Source organism: Thunnus thynnus, chromosome 5 (assembly GCF_963924715.1).
Source record: "Thunnus thynnus chromosome 5, fThuThy2.1, whole genome shotgun sequence".
NCBI lineage: Eukaryota > Metazoa > Chordata > Actinopteri > Scombriformes > Scombridae > Thunnus > Thunnus thynnus.
Genome location: NC_089521.1, coordinates 27,655,622 through 27,668,621, shown reverse-complemented (window position 1 = coordinate 27,668,621; position 13,000 = coordinate 27,655,622). Strand labels below are relative to the sequence as shown.

Genomic DNA, 13,000 nt, shown 5'->3' with positions numbered 1-13,000 from the left:
TTGTAATTTAACGCATATTGAAATATACTGTACTCTTAGTCAGATTTTTCTGAAGTCATTTTACCGTGTATAGAGTACAGTATGTCAAGTGAAGGTGAAGTTATTCATCAGTATTTTCAGTGAACCTGAGTCAGCCACAAGGTGGAGACAAATAGCAACCAATGATATAGATACAAACGCAACATTTAACTTTGTATCTGCTGAATAAACAAAGCTCTGACACAAGTATTGTTGTTGGAAACTGTTACAGTTTTTCATATATGTTACATATATGAAAAAAAAGTACATCTTACCAAAAATAAGTGGTACATTCAGCACAAGAGTCACTTTAGCAAGGCTGGACTGGGCAAAGTTGCTAACTGTCTCGGGGCCGTAGACCTCCAGGGTCCCCAAAAAAACCCTGGCTAGGTTCACTGTGTGTCAGTTGCTTTTTGGTAATTTGATTACTTGGAAATATGTTTGGGAATTTGTACCACTAAAAGTACAATATCAACTGGATCAATCATGTCAATCATGTGGCTTGTAGTGTAGCCCCATGTAAAAATCTAGCTCTAAAGCATTTTTAAATTAAGTTTATAACGTGCTCATATGGTGCATTTTCAGTTTTTAAAAAAATGGCCGTATTTCATCAAATTACCACAAACTGACATACAGAAATCTTGGGACCTGGTAGTATAGGAGTACTGGTTGGTTTCTTGGTCTCTGTGCAAAATATACTGAAGCTGCCGTCTAGTGTGCTGGACTTGATGGGAACTTGGAGGCCGTAACATTATAACATGGGATTTATGACTGGTTACACTGCATTACAGTTCAACTTTATTCAAATTTCATATACAAGCACTTATGCCCATGAGAATAAAACCATGAAACCGAGAGTGAGAAACCTGCGGAAACAGTTTTTTGCATTTGACATGAGCTCTTTCAGTTGACTGTTGAGGATATCTGAGTTTATCACTTGGTTACTGTATCTAAGTCTCAGTGAGAAATGACCCAAAAGAAACACAATTTTAGTGTCTTCTGGAGTCCCACTCCACTCAAAAATGTGTTCTTGTTCCTACAGTTGGATGTTTGAGCTTCACTGTGCAGAATGAGTTTGAGACTAGAAGGCTGTTTTCACATTTTTTTGCTGAAGGTGGAAAGTTTCTCTGTGCTCATTGAAAATCTGAGTTAAACACATGTACCTACAGCACGATTTGTGACATTGCAACTAGTTTGGAAGATAAGCCTTGTCCAATATTCAACTTACAACTATAGTGTGATGTGGAAACTTGAAGCCTCCAGTGCACAAATGATGAGAATGGACTTATCAGTGAAGTAGGAAACATCTTGTATACAGCAGTTAAACTTCTGAAACGAACAATATTTGCATATTCATAGATTCTGGAATTAGAAGAGAAATGGAGGAAGTAGATGTCCGTTTAAGGATTTTAAAGTGGTAATTATACTTTTTTGTGAAAAAAAAACATGTCAGACATGCATTATTATTCCACGCAGAGTATTTTTATATGTCTTAATACATGTCTGGAGGGGATCTCCAATGTTATGAGAATTACAACAGTGATTCGCACTGGTGGAAAGTAGCTAAGTACATTTACTCAAGTACTGTACTTAAGTACAATTTTGAGGTACTTTACTTGAGTATTTCCATTTGATGCTACTTTATACTTCCACTTCACTGCATTTCAGAAGGAAATATTGTACTTTCTACTCCACTACATTTATGACAGCTTCAGTTACTTTTCAGATGAAGATTTGACACAATGGAAAATATAACAAGCTTTTAAAATACAACACATTGTTAAAGATGAAACCAGTGGCTTCCAACCTTTTTGGCCCTTTTGACATCTTACAAAAAGCAGTGTGTAGTCTGGGTCACATTTCAGATGTCTATGAGAAATAGTGATTTTTCCCTCTAAACTTCTCACATGGTTTCATTTCAAAACTGAAAACAGATTTGTGTATCAGAACCTTTTTTTCTTCTTTCTTCTTCCATTAATTATCTTACGACCCCTTTATCTGTTGACCCTTTAGAGGGGCCGAACCTCTAGGTTGGGAACCACTGGACTGAACTAGTTAACTGTATATAAAGTCGTTCAAACTAGCTCCACCTCCAGCAGCTACAACAGTAACATGCTGCTCTAACACTGATGCTTCAGTATTAATAATCTAATGATGTCATATATAATAATATATCAGTCAGAGGGACCAAACCATTACTTTTACTTTAATACTTTAACTACATTTTGCTGCTAATACTTATGTATTTTTACTTAAGTGAGAGTTTTCATGCAGGACTTTTACTTGTAATGGAGTATTTTTACATTGCTGTATCCTACTTTTACTCAAGTAAAGGATTTGAATACTTTTTCCATCACAGGAGTACCACTACCACTTTAGAAACTTTTTCTTGTTTACAAGTCTGATTGTCTGTTTATATGTGCGAGTGAATTTACTGCGCACCAGCTGCGCGCACTCTAACGTCACATGCGACTCTCCACCGCCATTCGTTTAACCTGCGCATGCGCAGCACTCATTGTTCCGTAGCCATTTAGCCAGCACGCTAGAGAGGATTGCGGGAAGACGGACAGTGAGGGGTTCATTCACAGGCTTCTCGACGTTTCTTCTCCCCGTTCCTTTTTTCCGCACAATATATTTATCGATAATACGGCGTTGTTTAGTGCTACGGTCGTTTGAAACGGAGCAAAAGCGACCCGAGAGGGGATTTGTTGTGCGGTTTTATCGGCGGTCTCATCTGAACGGCAGGCACGCTGATGGCGGTCACTATCGAGGATCTCTACCGCAGCTACGGGGTCCTTGCTGATGCTAAGGACAACCTCAGCCAGGTAAATAAAGGCCAGCGTGTTCATTTTAAAACTTTATTGATGAACTGAGAGCTCTCTAGCTTAGTCAAAGTATCTTGCTTTACCGCCACTGTTGTTGATAACTGTGGACTTACGTAATATTGTTGTGAGCGTGCTAAGCTAGCGGTAATTTAGCTTCGACATATCCACTCTCGTTAGGCGGCACTAACGTGACCCCGAGATTCACCTCTTTACAACCAAAGAGTGCACAGAGAGAGGACAACCCCCCCCCCCTCTACACGTATAACAAAAACGTGTAAATATACTACAGCTACTCGATTGCATTTTCCTGCCTGGTAAACTCCACATCCGCAGTTTATAATGCAGCCTTTCTGTTATAAATTTGTTGTCGTCTCCAATTCAAAGTTCGTGTAACCTTGGTGGCATCACACACGTGTTATTTTCTCAAACTTTGGTAATGTTCATTCAGAGCCACAGAGCATATTTTTAAAACCGGTTATACGTCTGCATCAGTGCGTCCCCAGTCATGCCTTCCTGTAGTAAGAAGACATACAGGGGTTTCCATACAACCAGATGAACTGGTAATACCCGGATACAATAGCCGTGGACCCAAGTAACACACACACCATTAAAGGACGGGTTCACGATTTTGCAAGTCTGTCTTAAAACAATAATCAGGCACTTACGTGAACTTTGAAATAGGTTTTTCTTGCTGTAATCATTCCTCCTGTTCATATTGACCATTAGCATGTCATAATGTACTTACAATATAAGTGATGGGGGACAAAATCCACAGTCCTTTATTTAAAAGTTTATCTGCAGCTAATGTGAAGCTTCAGTCGTCCAAATGTGTCAGATTAAGTAGATATCTTTCAACGTTACAGTCTTAAGTCGTTTTCATTACATCCTCTGCAGCTCAACAGGGAAACACTGTCCGAGGAAACACAAATATCAACTTCATTAGCGTCAGTTAAACATTTAAATGCATTTTTGCACAAATGACTGTGTGGACACACTGTGGATTTTGGCCCCCCATCACTTACATTGAATTCACATTTGAGGTGGACCTTTTAATAGCTAGTATGAACATGAGGAATAATTACAGTGAGGAAAACCTCTTTCAGTGTTCATAAGAGCACCTGACTGTTGTTTTATCTTTTTAAAAGGCCCACCTGTATGCACCACTGTGCCAGTGAAAGCAATATGGCAGTTAGCTTTTGATCAGAGTTATTTTAAAACTGGAACCCATGCCACATAATGTTGTGAATGAATGTTTGTTGATATGTTTTCTCGGATTCTGCAGCACAAAGATGCCTACCAAGTAATCCTGGATGGCGTGAAGGGTGGCCCCAAGGAGAAGCGGCTGGCGGCACAGTTTATTCCCAAGTTCTTCAGCAGCTTCCCAGAATTGGCAGATGCAGCCATTAACGCCCAGCTTGATCTCTGTGAAGATGATGACGTGTCTGTGAGTATTAACGGACCTAAATAAAAAAAATTGCAGGTTCTCTGTCTTCCTGTATTGATATGTGGTTTACTGCCTTGACTGTATGGATCCCCAATAGTCATGTTTATTTAGAAATTTTAGCTCTGTATAGCAGTTTAAAACATACGAAAGCGGTCGAAGACGTTGCGTTTCAGCATGTTTATGTTCTGCTTGTTCAAGGAGCATTTGATACACTGCTTGTACTGTCAACCCGCCGGCTGGTTTTTGTTATGCTTTTAGATAACAAGCATTGATGTTATGTATACTTGACTTTGTCCAGATTCGACGACATGCCATCAAGGAGCTCCCGCGGTTTGCAACTGGGGAGAACATCGTCAGGGTTGCAGATATTCTCACCCAGCTCCTCCAGACAGGTATTAAATACCCCAAAATGAACACTGAAGAGACTTTCATGTCCTTTTTGGAGAATGTATTTATTGTATTGGGAAAAAACCCATCGACATGGGTGGTTTATACTATAAATATAATCATGTTTATGTCAGTCATGGCTATGATTTGTTGTGAATATTTTAATGTATTTTCAGTCAGAACATCACCATGGTTCTCTTCTAATATTTAGTTAAAAAAGCCTTTAGTATTGCCTACTGAAGAATCTATTTTGTTTTTGCTTTCAGATGACACGGCAGAGTTCAACCAAGTGAATGCAGCACTTATTTCTATCTTCAAGATGGATGCTAAAGGTAAGTGTTGCTTTTCTCACCTGTTTAGCAAAATGTTTTTTTTATTCTTATCACTTAATCAGCCCAGTTTAGAAGCGTGCTGGAGAAGATCACTTTAAAAGGTCTTTCTTACTCTTCTACTCTGTCATACTAATCCCAAAGCTAGATTCCTTTCCGTCTCTCAGACACTTTGTTGTAACCTGTGTTTTGTCAAGGGCTGCTGTCATTTGTAATGTGAAACAAAGGATGTAGTTGGGCCTGATATTTTTTTTTTTAATTATTTCTTTTAAGTAATTGTCAGCATTGTTTTATACATAAACCTTTGTGAATTTCCTCCCCTAAAATAATCATCATCATTCATCCGGAGCAACCAGTAGATCTGAAGGAGATTATTGCATTTTGGAAATAACCTCTCATAATATTTAGGACTGTGTGTGTCTAGAATATTTTGTAGTCCTGTATGGTTTTTTTGGGGGTTTTACTACCTACTGAAACTGATGTTTGGATTGTACTATTCTGTAAACATTAATCAGTCAATTTATTGTTACATCCTGAGTTCATATCGGCGTTGTCATCCTGTTGGCTCTGTAATAATTTACTTGCGCTGATTCACTCCCCTCTACCTCTGTTTTGTTGTCCAGGTACTCTCGGAGGCCTCTTCTCTCAGATCTTGCAGGGAGAAGACATAGTGCGGGAAAGGGCCATCAAGTTTCTGTCAACCAAACTGAAGACCTTGACAGAAGATGTCATGACCAAGGAGGTGGAGGAGTACGTCTTTGCAGAGACAAAGAAGGTTAGCATATAGTGTAGACTTGATTAGTGGTCTTTGATCATTAACGAATGACCTTTTTCAGTCTCAGGCTGAATGTAACAACAGTAATTTACATTTACAACGACATCACACCACCTGATGACCCAGAAACAGGATGTGTCTGTCTGATATGTTTTTTGTTGACTTTTCCAGCTACTGTGGAAGAGTCTTAATAGTCTTTCGATGCTCTCTAAAACTTGCATTTGATTGTTAAATTAGTGGAACTGTCTGGTGATTTTACATCTGCATCAATCACTGTGTCCTTGTATAATAGAGACCTGATTTTAAAGACCTAAATTTTAACTACACTGTGGTTAACCTGTGTATAAACTGAGAAAAACACATGTAGATTAAGAGCTTTTGTTCGATTCCCCACAACCTCCTCAGGTGCTGGAGGATGTGACTGGAGAGGAGTTTGTGCTGCTGATGCGTGTTGTGTCAGGCCTGCGGGTGCTGCAGACAGTGAACGGGCGGCAACAGCTGGTTGAGCTGGTGGTGGAGCAGGCATTCCTGGAGCAGGCCCTCAACCCAGCTGACCCTGACACTGTAGACCGCCTACTTCAGTGCACACGCCAGGCCCTGCCCCTTTTCTCTGTAAGTAGAGCAAACACACCTTCACCAATCACATAATGTTTTAACAAATAACAGAAGTTGCTGTCATGCTACTCTTTTGCTAAGTTCAATTTTTGCATCCCTATTTTTGATTTGTTTTAGTGCAAAAATGTTTTTAATGACAATTTAATGTTTGTGTGTATTCATCTTCTAGGCATATTTATAATGAGTACTTGTGATTTACTGTAATTCGAGTGTTAATTCATCATTTTTTGTCTTGTAGAAAAATGTCCATTCCACACGTTTTGTCACCTACTTCTGTGAACACGTCCTGCCCAACCTCAGCACCTTGGCGAGTCCTGTGGCTGAGCTGGACATTCAGTTGGAGGTATGTTAGAGTTTGTTTTGTTTTTAAGTTTGAGAGTATTTTTTTTGCATGTTTGCTTTTATAGTAGTAGTGGAAAATGTTGAGACAGGTATGATGGAGGCTGCTTTCCCTTGATCAAACAGTTGTGCCAGTATGTGTACAAAGATAACACTTACGCCAGTAAAAGACAGTAGAGGGTTAATCAGTAATACAATAGTTTGGTTATCTGTGTGCCGTTATGTCCGGTTTTATTTTTTGGAACTTGGAGACGTTGAGACACCATTATCTCCAAGCTAGGTGCAACTGATAAAATTTTAGGGAAGTCTGAAACAAACAATTGCTAATTCCACAGTGCTTTGTGTCGTCAGTATTTTTGCACTGTCAGAAGTTAAGAGTCGTCATTGGGACACTTTATGTTGTGGGATATTTAAAGTCTAACCTGGAAGCAGTGGTGAACATGTCTAAAGGGATTTATTAAATGTATTAAATGACCTAAATGCTAGTTAATAACCTGTATGACCTCTACCTACCTCTTGGGCAGGTTGTAACTATCTTTCTTTAAAAAAAAGCAACAAGCTAACAGTCCTGGATCATTATTGCTGTTTACAAGCAGGTTTGACCATTAGACAAAAAGACTAGCTTCTTGCCCTGGATTTATTCAGTTATCCTGAATCAGCACTTTATCCCTGAGAGGCCTGATGAATATGGCCACCGGTGTGAGGTCGATACTTCTAATGTCTGACATTTGGTGAGCGGTTGTAGTAGTAAACAAAGTCAGCGTGGCAGCCACCTGTCAGAGATGTCAGCCAACTGCATGTTGTTAATGGGTCATTAGTCTGCACCACGCAACACTGTTGCTCATTAGCAATGCACATTACACTGTGTGGAGGAGATCTGCTAAGCTGTATGTGTATTTTTGTGTGTGTGTGTGTGTGTGTGTGTGTAGGTGCTGAAGCTGCTGGCTGAGATGAGTCCGTTCTGTGGAGACATGGATAAGCTGGAGGCCAACCTCAACATGCTGTTTACCAAGCTGCTGGTGAGAACAGACTGTCCTCTTACACTCGGACAAGAAGGAACAAGAATGGAAACGCACATAAAATAAAAATACACATTGGCAGTTTTCCTTGTTTCACATTCATAGAACTACGCAAATGCTTCCTGGATTGTGATCGGTCAGGTTTCTGCTTGTGGCCGGTCTCCAACAGCAGAAACCTTTCACTTTCACTTTCATCCCTCTTCATTCAGTCACTTATGGTGGCCCATTACACCTGAATATTCAGCTTTATGGCAGTCTTCTCTGGCTGTTTATTATCATGCATTTGGTTGTGTGTTTGTGTATCTGTACACAGCTAATCTCACAACCTACTGGAGCCATCAGCTTAATATTTTTTGTGCACATTTATGACTGTATACTCAAGGACCTCTCATGGTTGTGGTGACTGACAATTTTTGAAAAAACAGTTTTTTACGTCATTGACTGCTGATTCCTCACTCCTCCCGGCCAGTAGGGGCTGCAAGTGATCACACCTGGTGGATATCTGTACTCTACTTAGTTCACTCTTCTAGTTTAATTATAGAAAAGTTCCTTTGTCCCTTTTTTGTAGTGGGAATGCCAGAGCAATCTTCAAAACAAATTCTTTATTAAAGTTTTGTAGATTAAAGTTGTCACTGTCAACTCCTCTGATCAGAGGTGTTTGACATTAAAAGAAGGTAATAAAAAAGTCTCAAATATAAATGTTCTTATATTTTTTTCTGTAGGAGTTCATGCCTTTGCCTCCAGAAGAGGTGGAGAACGGAGAGAACTCAGCGAGCGAGGAGCCCAAACTGCAGTTCAGCTACGTGGAGTGTCTCCTCTTCGGCTTCCACCAGCTGGGCAAGAAGCTGCCAGACTTCCTCCTCGACAAAGTGGACGCTGAGCGCCTCAAAGACTTCAAGATCAGGTGCGGGAGTGGCACACAGAAAGACTTCCAGAGTACAGTTAGCGCAATGTATAGAAAAGCTCTCGTCATTTGATCTAAAAGCGCCACTTTTCACATGGAATTGAATGTCCTTTGTGTTTCAACAGGTTACAATATTTTGCCAGAGGCCTGCAGGTTTACATCAGACAGCTGCGAGTAGCACTGCAAGGCAAGACGGGAGACGCTCTGAAGACAGATGAGGTAACGATTCCCCGTCACCTCGCTTTGAGAGTTCAGCTGAAGTAGAAACTTCATTAGTCCTCGCATACAGTCAACAAAAAATGCAAATGTTGTTTCATGTGCTCACACAGTTCCTCTTTTGTGTGTAATCAGAACAAGATCAAAGTGGTGGCCCTCAAGATCACAAACAATATCAATGTCCTCATCAAGGTATGGCGTAATAAGAGCTGTGCAGGAAATATCTAATACTTTTTATCAAAACTACTGCAGAAGTTGTTTGTGTTTTGGCTTAATTCTGTTGTACGTTTAAGGCTGCATGTTGTGGTGACAGTGTATTGAACTGCATGATATTGCATCATATATTGAAAGGTTTTTTATTTATTTATTTACTGAAGGATTGTTGTATTGGATTGCAATACACTGCACAAGGGTTTTATTTTTCTGGTCACTAGTATAAAAGGATAACAGATTGTTGGTTGTGCATTATAAATTATAGCTTTTTGAGATTGTTTTTTTTCCTTAAACTTAATTTTCTGTCCAGGATCTGTTCCACAACCCTCCATCATTCAAGAGCACAGTCACTCTGTCCTGGAAACCCGTCCAGAAGGCAGAGGCAGTAGCGTAAGTTTTCTCCTGCTTCCCCAACAACATCGTCTCTATGCAGACGGGATAGAGACACCTTTTTGATTTAACGGTCAGAAGCCGTACATGCAGCAACCGAGTGTCCTCATTATTGCATTTGGTCATCATCTACTTTTTTTTCCCTGTTTGTAGCCCTAAGCGTCCTTCAACTGAGGAGATGGGCGCCGGCGCCGGCACAAAAAAACAGATTTCTCCGCAGCCCCGGAGGGACGCACGGCAAATCTACAATCCTCCCAGCGGCAAGTACAGCGCCTCCATTGGCAATTTTAACTATGGTGAGGAGCACTTGGTGGCACCCTTTTTATTTATTCATTAATTTATTTTATTTTTTTGCAAACACTGTAGTTCATCACACTCATCTTTGTTTTGTTTTATACTTCACTTTGGCTTATTTGACTCATCATTGATTTAGCTAATACAGCTAATACAGCCACATTTCTAATCACGTCTGTGTACGCAAGACATGTTTAGACAAAATTAATGTTTTGTCTAGTTTATTTCACAATACCACAAATGGATAAAATCACATGAGCATGTTTTGTTTTGAAGAGGGAGCATAAGACACTTTGCTAAGGATTCTGCAACAGAGGGTTGAAGTGCAGCAGTACCAGAGTAGTCTCGGGCTAAAAAAAAGAAAATAAATAAACCAGCCAAGATGAACTTCGATTGGACATTGAAGTAATGACTGTAGTTGATTTCTAATATTTAAAATATAATAATAAAATATTAAGATGAACTTCATTGATCTCCCAGGGGAAAATATTACTAATGTAGGTCATAAACTGAAGTGTATCAATTATCATCCATGCATTTTTTTTAATGAATTTTACAAGTTATTTTAATAATTAAAGTGCAGTGTGTAGGATTTAGTGACATCTAGTGGTGAGATTGCAGATTGCAACCAAATGAACACACCTGCCCTCCCCAATTCAAGCGCGGTGTTTTAAAGGTTAATCGTTGCATCTCTATTGTTGACAGAAATTTCTTGATAAATCCTCATTGGCTATGAAACTTATTAAAGGCGAGTTTTAAATACTCGCTTTCTGCAGGCTTGAACAATGGCTCTGAAAAGTCTGTTGCTTGTCCTTCAGTGGACGACAGCAGCTGGTGCTCAGCTTGGATTTACAGCAGTTAAATACCTGTGATAACTCAGTCACTGCAAAAAAAAAAAAGCATCAAACCTCTTAAAATAGACCTGCAGTGTAAATCACTTCTCTGTTGTTGATCCTGATGATTCAAATGATTACAACAATTGACTATAATCATAACTTCTCCAATAAATTGCTGAATATGTTACTTCCAGCGGAGCTTTAGAGCTATGAGGAGGTGATTGTAGGACACAAAAATAGTTTATCTAGCAATTTAGAGGAGAACGTAGCCTACAGGGGGTTATTTCTACTCCGTTAATAACACATAGTGTCCTGTTTGACTGGTCTACCTACTTTACTGTCTTTATATCATATGAAATGTCTTTGACTGCTGTTTGAAGTTGCATTGTTGGAAATCCAGACAGATTTGTAGATGTATTAATCATCTGAAAGTCTGCATTACAAAAATAAAGAACAGGAAATACAAATAACAGCTGATACAAAGTAACTTAATGCAATTTTTCTCACTTTTAAAAGAAGAAAAGCAAAAAAAACAGATGTTAAAAGGGGGAATATAGATGAGAAATCAGCCAATATTGTCTCACAGATGCTGTATTGTTGTATATGTTGGCCAGAAAGTAACCAGACATTGTAGCACAGAAATGCCAAATGCATGTTTGAGGCTTTTTACAAACAGTGTTGTCATTACATCGTTTGTCCACCAGAGAGCCCTTCAAGCTTTTCAACCTTAAACTTAGTGCATATTCTTTAATAAGCAAATGAAAACATTAGTTATCAAGTGTTTGCTGTAAGTTAACTCAACTGAACAAATATTCAGTATTGGTCAGTCTAGACTTGTATGTCCAAACTAAACTGTTTCTGTCGTCCACTTTGTGACTCCAGAGCAGCGCGGCGGCTTCAGGGGAGGCCGGGGACGAGGTTTCGGAGCCAGAGGCAACAGGAGCCGAGGCCGAATCTACTGAGACACACACACACACGCACTCAGTACATATTTGTCATTGAACTGCATCACATCAGGATCTTTGCCGTGCCCGGACGGACTACTTACCACCTGCTCTTTTTTTTTTTTTTTTAAACTGGTTTCCACGTCTTTTTCACTTTCAAACTCACACGTCCAGATTTTTTCTTTTTCTTTTTCTTTTTTTTTTTTTTTTGAAGGATGGGGGTGGGAGGGTGGGAGGGGGGGTGTTTGGTTTCCTGTCTTCAAAACATCAGACAATGGGCTCAGACTTTTCTACCTGCCATTTCAACATTTAATCCCTGTATCCCTCTTGGCCAAGGCAATAGTTCAAGTAAATCTAAATGTTTGTTTTTTTCCCCTTAATTTTTTAAAATATTCTGTGTATTTTTGTGGAACAAAAGACTGCCAAGTTGTAACTGATAAATATTTTTGTCAGATTGTTGTAGGAAAAAAAAAAAAGATAACGATCCTCTTGTTTTGCAACATGTTGATGAATGCATTTCTTTCTACCTTTTTATTTAATCTTGTTTTCTTTTTTTATTAGAGCTTGAGTTGAATTGGCTGACTATTGCTCCTTTGTATGAATCAATGATGTTGTTTAATTGGATTTTTATCATAAACTTGTACGGAAGTATGAACTTTTGTCATGTCGATGTAGAGTTTTTCAGCAGTTAAAGCTGCAAAAGTTGATCTGCGATTAAGACAAAGATGCAACTCTGCACCACTCTTCTGCTTCCAATTTCCTTTTTTTCTCTCTATGCAAAACTTGCCTCGCATGTTTACAACCTTTTACCAAACTTTCCTTCCTCTGCTCCCTCCCGTTCTTACTTCTCTCCCTCCGTTCACACCCACCCATTCATCCTTTTCCACACTCCCTCCCTGCTTCCCCTCTGTTCTCTATTTGTCTACAGTATATCTGTACTAAAGCAGAGTGTAGAGAGGGTAAATTTAGCTCACGATCTGCTATCTACATTTAGAATACACATATACAAACGTGTCTTCTCAGCTGTCTATATGACTGCATCAACCCTCCTCCTCTTCTCCCCCTCAGTCCAGTAAGTGTGTGTGTGTGCGTGTGTGTGTGTGTGTGTGTTGAGTTGCTGGGGGTGGGTGTGTCTGCTTTGAAGTAGAAAACAGTAGCATGGGACTCTCAATAATTGAAGGGGCTATAAATAGTTGCTGCCATGTTTAGAACACACTTTATTTTACACAACCCGGTGGAGGCTCTGCTGGCTTTGTTCACGTTCAGTCATGCACGCATTTTCCTACACAAACACCTTTTTTTTTAATGCTATGATACCTGTAAGAACCTTCCGTTGACTATATTCATTCAATACAATTTAATTCTTTACCAAAAAAAAAAAAAAAACCTTCCCTAGATTGATCTTTGTTCAATCTAGTCTGAAATAGTCCTGATGGGTTTTATGTTATCAAA

At 39.4% G+C, this 13,000-nt stretch overlaps 1 protein-coding gene across 2 annotated transcripts; it reads left to right on the top strand.

Moving 5' to 3' along the window:
- Positions 1 to 2,535: 2,535 nt before the first annotated feature.
- Positions 2,536 to 12,284, top strand: api5 (apoptosis inhibitor 5). 2 transcript variants are annotated; one of them, XM_067590485.1, is made up of 14 exons: positions 2,536 to 2,843; positions 4,126 to 4,287; positions 4,586 to 4,679; positions 4,941 to 5,006; positions 5,627 to 5,778; positions 6,184 to 6,390; positions 6,632 to 6,736; positions 7,662 to 7,751; positions 8,474 to 8,655; positions 8,781 to 8,874; positions 9,007 to 9,063; positions 9,395 to 9,474; positions 9,628 to 9,734; positions 11,487 to 12,284. In XM_067590485.1, the coding sequence occupies exons 1-14, from the start codon at positions 2,772 to 2,774 to the stop codon at positions 11,564 to 11,566; spliced, it is 1,548 nt and encodes a 515-aa protein (XP_067446586.1). In that variant the 5' UTR covers positions 2,536 to 2,771; the 3' UTR covers positions 11,567 to 12,284. The 2 variants fall into 2 exon arrangements, with proteins under 2 accessions (XP_067446586.1, XP_067446585.1); XM_067590484.1 differs by having other exon boundaries at positions 9,628 to 9,770.
- Positions 12,285 to 13,000: the final 716 nt, after the last annotated feature.